Source organism: Haemaphysalis longicornis, unplaced genomic scaffold (genome assembly GCF_048455015.1).
Source record: "Haemaphysalis longicornis isolate Haplotype H1 unplaced genomic scaffold, Haemaphysalis longicornis Haplotype H1 scaffold_1, whole genome shotgun sequence".
In the NCBI taxonomy this organism is placed as follows: domain Eukaryota; kingdom Metazoa; phylum Arthropoda; class Arachnida; order Ixodida; family Ixodidae; genus Haemaphysalis; species Haemaphysalis longicornis.
The window spans coordinates 154,030,740-154,044,995 of NW_027526203.1; the positions used below are offsets into that span (position 1 = coordinate 154,030,740).

Sequence of the window (14,256 nt, forward strand, 5' to 3'; positions counted from 1 at the left end):
TCCTTTTTTCTCAAGTGCAGCAGCCACGCCCCCTTCGTCAAAAACACGCGCACCTCAGCTCGCAAAAAACGCCGCCAAAAATCTCAATGTCGCCGGAGTGGGAAAATTTAAACTGATTCTAAAAGGGCAATGCCTAGACTAATCACTGGCTGCATTAGGTGTACGAGAAACGACTACAACATGTCGAAATAGGCAATATAAATTATCGATCACCGGTGATCGATTTGAATAGGCGTGGTAACGAAAGAGTTAAGCGGCGGTCTTGCGCCTTCGGTTGAGTATCACATAGGTCTGCATCCATCCCTTCTACTTCCAGAGTTGTTCTTTAGGCTTTGTACACACATCTATGGCTATCTACAGGTGTCACAACCGGATAAGTGAACGTTGTATGTGTATATATGTATACTTATTTATATATGTATATATATATATATGTATATATGAAGTTACAGAAAAACACTGTAGACGATTGTGACTGACGCAAACGTCATATCAGTTAAGGTCTTTCGCTCGCTACACTTCAATAGTGACGCACGTTTCCTGCACAGCGACATTCTACCCGAGGTACAACCATCCAGAAAACATCAATTAGGACAGAAACAGTTGAAGCACGCGACATTTGGTTTCCTTCTGTATGTCGCAGCGCCGCCACGGGCTACGTTTTTCATTACCTTTAAAACACCAAGCACGAACTATGTGTGTTCATTTCATGGCGCATAACTAAGACTGGCAAGACATTCGTACACACATTTTGTGTTTTTGAAGGCCATCGAAAAATCTAACAATCCACGTATGCTTAAGTGTGGCTTAACGCCTGAAGCTAGATTTCAAATTTATGAAGGGGCAGGGACAGATCGGAAAATCAGCTCGTGTTTCAAGTATAAAGATGCGACATACCCATATTCCTTGCGCCAAAGATGACACCCTGATTACATTATTTAATTGGCCAGTCATTATGAATTGAAAAGGACACTTATCGTGGCCAACTGCGACCAACTATTCAGCTAAACACAGAGCCTCGCGGCAGGGCGCAACGTTCGTCTGTATCCAGTGCTATAAAAGCATACAAAATTCTAAAGCTGCTCAGGGCTAAACAAGTGGCTAACTAAACCCATTTTCTCTCGGTCCTAAAGCCCGTGTTTCGCTGATGTTGTTCGGTTGCCTCCGTAACGACCACAGTTTGCCACACTAAATTTTTCCTCACTGGCCTGGATTCGATACAGAAAAACTGGCAATTTTTTTTACTGGGCATTGAGACTCAGCTAAGAGGCCACTTTGAACCATACTGCTGCACATGCAGACGCCGCAAGAGTAATTATGGCTGCATGTTTTATGCATTGCCACTGCCGAAAAACCAAAAAGGCTTTACCAATCCGGAGAACAAGAGTTCTCATCTTACCAGACAATACAAACGTTACTCATGATTTGAGTTAATGTATTTTTCCGAGGAGTTTGGGGGCATGCGACGAGGAAGATGAAGCCAGCGCATAAGCCAAACTCATGGAACACCACGTAGCTTTGCGCTAAATCAGGCTAGCCATTTTTGGTTTTTCATGCGTTTGGCTTGTACACTAGCTTCGTCTTCCTGGTCGCCTGTCATCAAACTTTTCAAAAGAGTATTGCATTTTGCCCTTACGTCCTACGTCCTCTCAATTCATTGCGGATTGTATTCATTTGCAGCCAACGGGTGAGGCCTTTAACCTTTAACCTTTGTTTGTTCGTCCTGTCTTATGTGGTGTCATATTTCGGCAGGTATACAAACGGTTCACTAGCCCGGCCGGAAAAAAAGCACGGTGCCGTTTGAAGTGCTCCTGAACAAAGGTGCTTCTGGAGTGAGTATAGCATTTTTGTAACAAATTGTTTATAATTCGTGAGCTCTGCAGTACTTCGGACTCTTTTGTACTTACAGGCAACGGGCGCATGTCGATGTCTGTTTAAAGCGCAGGTTCATGAAGAATATAATTTATATGGCTATAAACCCCGTCAACTACCGAATGGTCTTTGTTTACAGCCAGCAACAAATGCAGGCGAAGAAAGCAATATTCTACCGAAGAAGTGCAAGTGTTATGCGATAGTCAGCCTGATGTTGATATAAGGTGCTGCTTTGTGATTGCGTCGTTTAAGCTATAGCGATATTTTGTTTCCGTCACACATTGCCTCTGCTTCTTCTTAATTTTTATAAGACGCTCGGATACAACGTCGAGAACTTCCATCGCAGGTTGTTAGGCTAGTTCACGGGCGACGTATATGAACAACTATAAATAAAAAGGGGGAAAAGCTGCGTCGAAAACAGCATTAATAACACGGCAACAACTATACAATTGTATTGTAGGCAAATGTGCTGGCTTTCAATGAATAGGACACGAGATTTTTTGTTTACTGAACTATACCGTGAACTACAACGCCTTAAATACCCTACAAAAAACTTTACAATTGCCTTTTTGAGATATTTAAAAGCTAGAATTAAAGCACCCGACACGTTCGCAGCAAACGAAATATCGTGAATTGACGTGGTTATGACAAAGACATATCATTTTTATGCACATTACAATTGGCCCACGAAAAGTGAAACTGACATCATACCTAAATTTATTACGGGTATAAAAGCAACGAGTTTTCCAAACTCAATTCAAGGTATTTCACAATGGGTAGTAGGAACGTATAAAGCGAAATTAAGTTAAAAGCTGTACTTGTGGGCGCATGCCGAGCCTAGTGAAACGTCGACGCGAGAGAGGGCGCCCAGATCGCATAGGCATTTCAAAGCACCTAGTTCACATTATTACCTATTGTTTTCCTATGAGCTCAGTGACTACAATAATCAAGGGTTTCTTTGTATTTCATAGTTATAGGCCGCTGAACACGCATTATTTGAGTATCCTGACATTAATGGGAAACTTTGTGTGGTTACAGCGAATGAAACGACCACGATGTGATCAGCTGACATTGCGGCACCTGTGCCAACAGGTAAAAATAAATGTGACTTGGGGAGTGGATTATTTCTTAAGAGAATGCTTCACTGTCCAGTGAGGGCTTGTCCCGTGTACGTGCAAACCTTTCTGTGACCGAGCTATACTGCGCTCTTTTTTATTTTTAGCTGATCATTGCATCTCCATCTCTGATCAGGATGTTCGACTTGACGACAATTATACCGCGCCAAAAATTATTAGCTTTCGGTAGGCCCCTCTTTCTATCCATCACTGCTATTTTGCAAAGGGGGAAATATTTTTGAGAATCTGAAAGGACGCCGCTATATCAACCTTGTTGTTCCAAAAGCCCTGGCAAGCGGGGACTCCGATGAGCAAATATGCAGACAGCCATCGTCTCGAAACAGTTCGGCCCCAGCGAAGTACCCGCGACCGTGCATGCATACAGCGTCGCCATTGAGCCGACCTGCAAGCCTGTCCTGAACACATGGAAGGCAATTTATCAGAACCTAACGCCAAGCAGGCTACCGAAGACAGGACACCCCAGTGCGTGGCTACGTGCGCTGCCAGAGTGCTACACGAGGAGTTTTAATACTTTACTGCACTTTGCGTCATTCCACATAATACACGTGCAGGCAATTCGTAAATACTGACACTGAAAGTAGAACCTGTTCCAGGTAGAAAGTGCACGCAGCAGTGTGCTTTAGTATCGTCCTTCGTACTTAATCGGCGTTCCTTTGCGCTTCGCTGTAGGGACAGTCAACGCCGACACGGCGACATGAACGAGGCAGACGAACTCTTGATGCACCTTGTTGATCCTGAGTGAAAGGGCGGGCGCTAGACGACCAGGTGCTGTGGGTTCTTGTGGCGACAGCACACGGACACAAACAGTAGCTGCAGGCCGAGCCGAAACTTTGGGCTCATGGCCACGTAGATGAGCGGCTTCCACAGGCAGTCCAGGACCCCCAACCACAGAAGGCCGAAGTGGAGCGCGTGAAACCTCAGCTTGACGCCACCCACCTTCTCGTAGATCTGAAGGCCTATCCAGGGCATCCACGAGATCCAGAAGAGCACGATGATCACGAAGGACATGACGTGGTCCGGGTTGGACAGGTGCTCGCCGATGGCGGTAGCGTACTCCTTCTCCTCCTTGCTCAGGCACTTGCGCATCTTGCGCATAGTGTTGAAGATGAAGTAGTACGTGTACATGACGGTGAGCACGCTCGGCACCAGCACGAGCAGCGCAAGAGTGAGCGTGTATGGGAGGATGCTGGACAGGTCCAGCATGCAGATGTACGCGTCCCGGTAGAAGTGGCCGTTGGAGAAGCCGAACAGGGGCGGGCAGTACATGAACATGGACGTCATCCAGGTAAACAGCATCCAGCACTGGCACCTTGTCCGAGTCTGGATGGCGTCGTACCTGGCAGGAAGAACACGAGAAGAACAAGCATTTAGGTTCCGATACTTTTCACAATAAAAAAACCGCGTTTTCTCTTTTCGACGTGGGCTGCCTGTGTCAAAGTTTCTGTCTGACATGCTAAATTTTCTGCGAGCGCTCATTATACAGCGCAAGCCGACACCCTCAGGAGTGCCAAAGAGCGATTTTCCTGTACTTCGTCTGGCCACCACTTGACCCGGTGACTTTCAAAGACTATAAGAGCAATATTGCGCACAAATTCAGGTCGGCCCTCTGGGTCACCATTGAGCTGAACTGACGCCGGTGCCCTTTCGCGTGGAGATTTGGGCGTACGTTAAAGATACCCAGGTGGTCAAAATTATCCCGGAGCCCTTCACAACGGCGCGCCTCATAGCGTCGGCGCGTTAAACCTCATAGTCAACCAGTCAACCATTGCCTATTTGATGTAGTAGAGTTTGGCTCGCTTAAGAAATTTTGCTCAACTGGTCCTTGCTCACACTAAGGCTCACGACGGCAACTTCGCTAGGCTCAGTAACGCCACACTCATAGCAATATTGCTATTTAACACTCCCAGGCTGTCGCGTTTGCTTGCGTCCATCTTGCGTGTATTTCCACATCTCCGTGGTAGTGTGACAATACTGCCCTATGAACCCGGCGCAAGCTTTAACTGTAGAAGTGTTTACAGCAAGCTAAATTTCAACAATGGAGCAATTCAGCTGCTGGTTCTTGTTGCAAGACACTTCTCCGAGGAACGGAATGGAGGACTTCATTAGAAGGAGGCCAATAGGCCCTGTTGTGGGATATGAGAAAAACAGTAGCGGAAAATGGTTCATATGAATCTTTTCCCTGCGCTGTGAACGTCCACTTAGCACGTTATGTCGGGGTACGCCCATAGAGCTACCATGCGCACAGTTGAAGTTGTGGCGAGTACACTCTGATGCGACGATCATCCGGCTATCCAAAAGGAGCCGTTCGGGAGCCACAAAGGGTGTTCTTGAGGGGTCATTTAGAGATGGGGTGACGATCCGCCATCATACTACTTTATAGAGACCTGCTTTTAAACCAAATTCTGTAATTTGCTGTAACATTTGGGGGATGTTTCTGACTTGTTGGACGTGTTCTTTAGAAGTAGTCGGGCATACTTGCGTTGTGAGGAAGTGGTCGCGGGCAGTAGTTGAAAGTTCACCTGGTCAGAAAGCAAACTAAAGAAAACCTTCTTCGTTTCCGAGACGTATTTTGTGTCCTTTGTAAACATCAAGGTCATATTTTAAAATGTGGTCTTCTCTTACTCTTTGCGTAGCCCTCGATTACTTAGACCAATTTTTATTCAGAAGTAGTAAAATTCCCCGTATTTGAATATATCCTTAAAATGTGTCCTGGAAAAGACCCCTTTGCAGAACAGATTTTTATCGAATAGCGATGCCTGAAACTTTCGCGACACATCGCGCTATTGCAATTTAGACTGCGACACACTTATGGCCGTATTCCGAGTATGTCCTCCACTCCGTGTGTTTCCTCGATTCGGTTGAGGGAAGGATTCCGCAATGCTTATGCATGGGGAAATCGCTCGAAGTCCAAGTCACTCCACACAAGCGCACTTGCGTCGCTTCGCTGACTGGTACGCTAGTAGAGAGATCTAAGGCCAATTGAATGTGGGAGAAGAGTCAGTGAAGTACACATAGGTGCTAAGGAATTAAGATAAACTGAAACTTTTATCGTACAGTGTAAAACCAGGGTGCGACAAGCACTTTTTTTGCGCTGGGTGAACAAGCACAGCGGTCAGCCCACATCTGCGAACGCTGTTCCGCATAGGGAATGCAGTCGCGAGACATGAGATATTCTGGGAATTTGGGAGACACTTTCTCCACGAGCGCTATACAAGAAATAGTCATCTAAGCTGCTTGAATGATAAAACTAAATAAAAATGTAAACTGGCTATGCATTATACAGGGTGATCAAAGTTAAGTCGACAGGTTTCTTTAAAACTGGGCGCTTAGATGTACATGAAGACCACCTCTACAGTGACGTTAGGCGCCCAGGCGGTCACAGAATTAGATGGCATTTATTTGTGCCGGTGGCTTAATTAACTAAAATTGGATAATTTACTTTTAGCGGCTGCAGTAAGCAGGCATGTTTGTATTGAAAAATAAGACGCAGCCGTGTTTCTACGCAGTTTAATTTGGCAGAATTCTTCTAACGCATCCGTACTCCGAGATATCGAACTGCGAAGTTTAATTACAGTTCGCATGATTACGCATGCCAGGCAGCGAAGACGGGCGCAAAGCTCCTCCTTTTTGTTTTGTGTTTGGACAGCGGTTGCGCCTACTGCAGATCGCAATAACGCCAGCCAAGACTGAAAGCATCGACAGGAGGCGATGCTGAAAGGGTGCCAGTTATCACTTCTGCCTATGCCTATACGCCGTTGTCAAACTAGAAACAGCAGGCACGTCACAAAAAGGGAGGAGCTTTGCGCCGTTCTTCGCTGTCTAGCATGCGTAATCATGTGAACGGCAATGAAACTTCGCAGCTCGATATCGCGGAGTAAGAATGCGATAGAAAAATTCTGCCAAATGAAACTGCGTAGAAACAAGATTGTATCTAACTTTTCAATACAAACATGCCTGCTTACTGCAGCCGCTAAAAAGTGATTTATTCAATTTTAGTTAATTAGGCCACCGACCGCAATATTTACCACCTCATTGAGTGTCCCCCGCAACGCATGGCCTCACTGTAGTGGTGGTCTTCACGTACATCTAAGCGCCTAATTTTTAAAAAACCTGTCGAATTAAATTTGATCACCCTGTATACTTCGTATTTTCACCCCTGGTGTAGCTGGCTTATTGCCGAGTGGTCTGGAGCACTAGGCATATTGCTTTGCAAGTAGCAAGTTCGAATCCCTTATAGAGGAAGGTTTTTAAAGTTGGTTTATTTGTTCTTGAACAATGTTTTCTATACTGAATTCACCATTTTTGTGCTGTGACGTTCATTGCTCTATGAGCGAGTTCGCAGAACGCGTGCAGAATGACACTGGCGCGCTAGCGAATTCTCGTTGGCGTGGTGTCGCCGTAAGCACCGACAGCTTTCGGGCACAGTCCCGAATCATCTGACCCTTGGCCTGGTGCGAACACGCCTCTTCCGATACAGGCACGAGCCAGGCAAGCACCAAAGATGGGGGAAAAGGGCATCGTATTTGAGCGTCTGCGGTGACACAGAGGGCGTCCATCTACTGCGTAGGCCACGGCTAGTGATTGCTACGAATGCAAGCCGTGCTGGTAGGCTTATCTGACGCATTTTACAGCCGAAAACATAGCAGAAGCGCGGTATGCCGATTGCTGAGATATCGAGAAATGCCCATAACGGTAACGTCGGATACCAAGCATGTTGTTTCACAGAACCGAAACCGAAACTGGTTTGAATTCTAACCTCGTCCTATCGTCCAAGTGTAACCTTGTGAATACTAACCTCGCCCATCATCCAATAACGTAACACCTTGTATTCACGTCACTGCTGTTAGTTGATGCGGCCGCCGCAAAACGCGCCTGGTAGTTTTTCTTCGTTGAGGCATTATAAAATAAATACCGCCCTATCACCAGGATAAACGATGAAAAGCGTGCTTATTTGGGCGAGTCCGTGCAGTGCATGCCAAAACAGAAGCTTGTAAAATTCACTTCAGTGTCCTTTTAATGCGAAGTATTAATCATCGCCACATCACGGGACAGTGACGACACAGGGCTACATGGCTTTCACCGAATTTCAGGTTCCACGCGTCCCGTCGTTTCAGTCCATGTTGTGCAACAATTCGAGACAAGAGTCAACAATGATACTATCGTTTTTACGATAGAGAGAAGAAGGAACACTAAGAACAAAACGTTTCTGATTTCTACCCACTGTAGCTATCGTGAAAACCTGAGCGTTCAGATCTCGCATCCACTACAATGGATGATTTAATGCTCCAAACACCGTAATTAAATGCAACCAGCGCACGCGATCTGGCTGGCATGCGCACACGTATAGGTGCAACTGAAGAACGACAACGGAAGTTGCCACTGCGCGCCATCACCGCAGTCGGCTGTCCCTCCCCATGGCGCAAAGAGAACGTGTCACCGCGATTATTCTGAACGTGACAAGAGTATACTATAGCCTTCTGAATTTTTCACACTGAAGTCGCTTATAAAATACTGCAGCTACGACGTCCAAACTACATGAGAAAAAGCAGATGATGTCAGGAATTGGGCGCAATCTCCTTTCAAAACGTGCGAACCTAGATGTCCGGGCCCGTCGCTTCGGCGGACATGACGAATTACTCCCGTTCTGAACGTTTGCCCTGATATAGTGTTCCTTCGTGTCGCGCATAAACATCAACTGATTCGAAGGCACAAAAGTGAGGTCGCCCTGTTGTCATTTTCACCGAAGAGGGGCGTACCTGAGCGGCTTCCGTATGGCCAGGTAGCGGTCGACCGAGAGCCACATGAAGCTGTAGATGGACACGCTCCACAGGGTGAGCGCCACGTAGCCACTGAGGCGGCACACAAAGTCGCCGTACACCCAGTCCTGCGCGATGGCCGGGTACACCGAGAGCGGCACCACGAGCACGCCGCACAGCAGGTCGGCCACGGCCAGCGAGAGCAGGTAGTAGTCGAGCACCTCGCGCGTGCTGTGCAGCAGTGTGGCGATCACCAGCACGTTGGCGGCCACCACGCTCACGCAGATCACCAGCAGGATGAGTGCCTCGGCCAGCCGCGCCGAGCTGGGGAGCGGCTCGTCGCCCAGCAGCTCCTCCAGGCCGTCCGACGGAAGCATGGCCCTCCCACGCTTGGCCTCACTTCACGTCCCCGGAACGCCGCTCTCCGAGCAGCGCTGCGTGAGGAACGAGAGCGCCGCTGTACTGCAGCTTCGACCCGGCTGCATCCTTAGCAACCACCCTTAGCCTCCTGCTTCCAGGACCGGAAGCAGGAGGCTATTCCGCAGACCGCGGGTACACGAAGCAAGCGAACTCAGAACTCAACGGGTAGGGCCCTTGCAAGAACCCTGGCAGAGTAGGCAACATAAATTAGTCCACTATTTTTGGCTCCGAGAGGAGCCACAGACAACTTTTCTGAAGAACGTGTACACTCAGCGAGTTCCCATTTTTTCACAGAACCACTCTTCGCGCCATTAATTTACCGCAGTTTTCCAGCAGACTGTACAAACACGTCAACAACGTATGATTTGAATTGCCCAATCTGCAAAAATGCGTGGCTAGACCAATGGATGGGGTAGGGCTAAACCGTGTGGATAATTAAGAGTCATTTGATATATGAAAACACAAAACTCCCGTTAGGTCCAACGTATCAACTAGCGATCCCTGGTTTGCCCCTGCCGCGGGAGAAAACACGTTCAACTAGTGTTCCTGTATAAGCTCAACAAAGTTGCGCGTCTGATTTTCACGGGCCGTCGCACCTGCGGTTCCACCATGACAGGAAAGCCCGCTTTGAGTGCTGCGCACCGAACTCCTTCTCGAGATGTGAGCAGATCAGCGGCTGTGGCTGTCACGGGCAGGGGCTAGCACGGCCGGCAGCACACGCACGCGCCGACTTCACCCCACCGCTGCAACCGGTGCGGCGGCTCCGACTTGGATGACGCATGGCTTTCCCGCACGACTTTGAAACTCAAGATAGTGGACGTACGCACAGCTCTGCTCCCATAGAGTTACTACTGCCAACTCTAGAGAAAAAACTGCCCGGCCTGTCCGTGTATTGAACAGGGCTAAACAAGGGCGCAGCCACGATGCCACCATTAGAGCGTTGCCCGCTGCCTTTGTAAAGTTGTCTGCAGTAATGGGTATTGACCCGGCAACTTGCGAGTTTCATCATGGCAGCCGCGGCTGCGGCGAATCCGCAGAGACAACTTTCATGAGTCAAAACGTTGTCTACAATTTTTCCTGTGGTATGTAGCCAACTTTTGTGCCTCGTTAATGCGTTTGATGCAGTGTTGAATTCTCTGTCTGTAGGGTAGCTCAATTTAGAAGCTCGCTTTCTTCGTACGCTCGGAAGTAGCTTTTGCGGATGCATCAGCTGATAGTCTCTTCACGCTACGTAAAGGAGCTTTTTAAAACCGCTTGCTCTTCTGGCGAATGGTAGTTTGAACAGGACAATGCTACCAAGAAATGCGTGCACAGGCTGTATACGTCAGTGACCTTGTTTCCTGTAAAATCGTTTTAATAGACTGCGTTTTAATGAACAATGCATCGATTTTAATGGACTGAGAAGGACTGGAGCCGGGTCGTTTTAAAGTGTACTTCAAAATACGTGTTGCATTTATCTGAAACAGGTACAATAGTATGTGATATGGCAGGACTCCATTAAGATCACGCCCATTCTCTTTTTAGTATGCATCTTAAAAATAATAAAGCGAAGTCTATGCACTGCATGCGGGAATAACACAGGTTTTTAGGGAGTGGTTCTGAAACTAAAATCGGACCAAACGACCAGTGGCGAAACAAAAGGAGTGGTGATTATGCGTGGAATATCTGTGCAGCGTAGGCAGAACTGCCCTTCATTTTGTTCTTTTGCTGACAATATAAAAAGGAACAAAAAACAATAACTCCTTGTTCTACTTTTTGTTTTGCGAACCTAGGCAATAAAAGCACCTAAGGAATCCAGCATTGCCCGTAGATATGAGCCTCGTGCCTTTTCTGTGTTTCTTTTTGGTTGTTCTCGCTGCCAAAGTGCAATGTACTGTTTGGGCTGTATGTATGAAACGTAGTGTGGTAATGTACATGCACAGATTTTTCCTTATGGGGTCATTTTGCCCAAATGACTTCTGATGTGTCAAACTGAACTGGCGGAAGGAAGAGAGGGCAAGGCTCTCCGTGTGAAACTTGTCTTTGCTCTCATTGCTGGAACTGCAACGAAGAATATGTTATGCGGTCTCAGGTGCGTGATACAGACGGGGTGATCGAGTTATGATGCCCCCCCCCCTATTTTTGATGAACATAAGAATGCTGGGGACCTTTACTGAATGAGCTTTAGCAGAGGCTTCCGTAACCAGCTACAGCATTGCAGGCGGCCAGCTCTGGTTGCCCAACTTCGTCATCATCCTTGTTGCTGTGAGCGCGCGGGATAATAATGATAATAATAATGAATAATGATGATTTACCATTAGGAATTTTTTACGTAACACTGTCCTTCTGTAAGATACACTGCTTAGACTTGAGCCTGTTTCTACAAGCTCGCCCTTGTGAATTGCAGGTGTTGACTTGACATAAAACTACGCGTGCAAGGAGGGGTATGTGCAATATCTGCAGAAGAAGCAAAACTTGTATTTTTAAATTAAGTGCTTGCCAGTGAAGCACCGAGACAATTGCATTGAAAGGCAAGAGGACAACAATGAAAAATTGCAGTCGTCTGCATTTCTTGCGGTAGTAATAAAATATAAAAATTCACTATAATTTTTGGATCACTTTAAGGGATGCGAAATCGGTTTATCTTTTTCATAGCGACACACAACACGAACTTTATTCCCCACAATGTGACTGAGTTTAGGTTACCACGGAAGCATTTGTTTTACTGCTTGTGGAACAGAATAATTAGCTTGTTTTGAGCCGATGCCCCGTGCATTAACGTTATTAGGCAGTGGATGCAGTGTATCAGTTCTCAAAACACGCATTAAGTAGCACAAAACTTGTACCACGCTAAGCTTACGTACCAAGTCAAAATTGTTTCCTGAGCGTCACTGTGTATCCTTAGCACAGATATTTGTTCAACGCAGGTTTGTTTTTAGCCCGTTAAAAATGTAACCAGCAGTAGGGCGAAGAGGTTGGCCGTACATAAGTTGCGAGCAGAAATAAACACCAGCTCATTTTTCTCTGAGTATTTTCAACAGTTCATTATGACAAATTTGTCTTGGAAAACACGCAAAAAAATTACTATCCCTTGCCGACGAAGTTGAGAGGAGCGCGAATGGTAAACGTGCGTCCAACCTATGCTGAAAGTTCGTCCAATCGATCATCAAACCTTCCAAGACCGAAATGGGAAACGAAGAACGAACCCATGCGAGGATTTTTCGATCCCTATGTCAGCGCATCTACATACGATCGAAATGTAGAGCGACAGGGGGTTTATGAGATAAATGTATATATTGTAGTCCTTTGTTACGGCCGAGGCGTGTGTTGTCTTATCCACAACCGTTCCTTTTTCGCGGTTTACAAGTAACCATTTTGACATAACGGAAGCCCGGTTTCATGCACGCGCTATGTGTCGAGAGATCGTATTGCAGTTTTTCGATTGACCCACCTGTCTATAGGAAAATGTATTAGTTTTTTGATAGAACACCATCGGTCCCACTAAGAAAGCTTTCGCCTTAATAACATACGCTTTTCTTCGGGTAGAATTTATCCATGTGTTGTATATGTACAAAGCTTAATAAATGGGGTTATGCTAATTTTATCGCCCTGCTTGTTGAATGCGTCAACCAACGAAATGCAGTTCTGGCAACTGGTTTCTCTAATATTCTTTCCTGCTGGTGCTTGTAGATTTTGGTGCCCCTTCTAACAGTGGTGTGATAAGTTGGCAGATTTTAAATACAGAACACTGTACTAAGCAGCGTAATAATCACAGCATGGCTTCACTAAGCTGTGTGATAAGGGACACACGGTCCCCAATAGTCCCGTGTGTCTGCTCCCTCCACCCTAACATTTCCGGAGTGGAGGAAGTTTCTTTCAGAAGGCTTCGGGATGGGGTGGTCCTCACCCCTTCAGTCAAATAGACTTCGGGACCCTCACCAAAAGATCGATGAACTTGCCCCAAGTGCCCGGCACCGGAAGTTGGAATTGTGCCAAGCATCTTCTGTGGATGTGAACAGGAAGAAGGACAGTTCGGGACAACGCGCTCAAAGGGGCTGGTCTCCGGTGAGATAAACCGGATGGCTACAACAGCTGGGTACGAGCAAACAAATACTGCAGGTCGCTAATGAACTTTCTGCACGTAACTGGACGGCATGCCTACCTGTAGACTCGACCACTGCTTTCGGTTTCCTGGTTGTGATTGATGTAGCCTCCTTCTTTAGCGTTTTCCTACTTTCTTCTTTCTTCCAATTTTTAAACCTCCTTCCATATCCCGCGTTGCAAAAACAAGGAGGAAAATACAGACAACCTACCGCTGAGTAGGAGAAAGAAGTACAGTAGACCCGGACATGCATTTCGGTGATCTGACACCGTTGGGCCTTTCGCGTTACTGTTGCAAGTCTATTGTTAGAGTCTACGATTACGCGTTACAGTTAGAGAATGAATTCCGGTATTGTAAGATATGAACAGTGAGACATGAATTTTCATCAGGCAGCGTACAGAAGTCATCTGAGTGTAAGTATCAATAATAATACAATTGGAAGTTCGTTTTAAGCGCTACTCTTAGAAATTGTCGCTGTGCTTTTTTGCTCAAAGTCATAATCGATTTTCCAGCCGAAATGTCCAGTGTAAAAGATGTCTCATCTGAACATGAACTAAATAACAAACTGAGCTTTATTAATTTGGCAGTAATCAACTCTATCAAGGAGGAAAGCTAATCTCGATATAAACCACGCATTGCCGGAGAAAGTGAAGAAATAGCGGCAGCCTCGTTACTAGCCACTCACCCACTTCACGCACAGAAAAGTGGTTTTAATCTATCTCCCGAGATTTAGGCGACGATGTCTTCATACACATGTGCCGTCGAGTATCCCAAGCGTAAATTAAACTAGAAGGGCCCTTTTCACTGAACAGCCTCTTAAACTCCAGTGAGGCTGGAAACTGCCCGGTTGCTGCGCAGAATTTTGACCCCAGCTGTCCCTCACTTGATCTTTTAAAAGCCAGAATGCAGCTGTCTGAGAGGTTCAAAAAGACTACGTTTGCTGCGACTATGAATGTCTTGCAAAGGTCACGTTCAAAAGAGAGCTTTTGTG

At 46.5% G+C, this 14,256-nt stretch overlaps 1 protein-coding gene across 3 annotated transcripts in view; it reads right to left on the reverse strand.

Annotated features, from left to right (window-relative positions):
• Window positions 1-255: 255 nt before the first annotated feature.
• The window catches only part of LOC144138095 (melatonin receptor pdcr-1-like), a 238,070-nt gene continuing 224,069 nt past the window's right edge, over window positions 256-14,256 (reverse strand). For 2 of the 3 annotated variants that reach the window (XM_077670190.1, XM_077670198.1), the window contains 2 exons: window positions 8,765-9,198; window positions 256-4,344 (listed from right to left, as the gene is read on the reverse strand). In XM_077670190.1, the coding sequence (XP_077526316.1) occupies window positions 3,762-4,344; window positions 8,765-9,141 (960 nt within the window). In that variant the 5' untranslated portion in view covers window positions 9,142-9,198 and the 3' untranslated portion in view covers window positions 256-3,761. Of the gene's footprint in view, window positions 4,345-8,764; window positions 9,199-13,950; window positions 14,086-14,256 lie in introns of those variants that run through there. The other variant, XM_077670207.1, reaches the window with a different exon arrangement.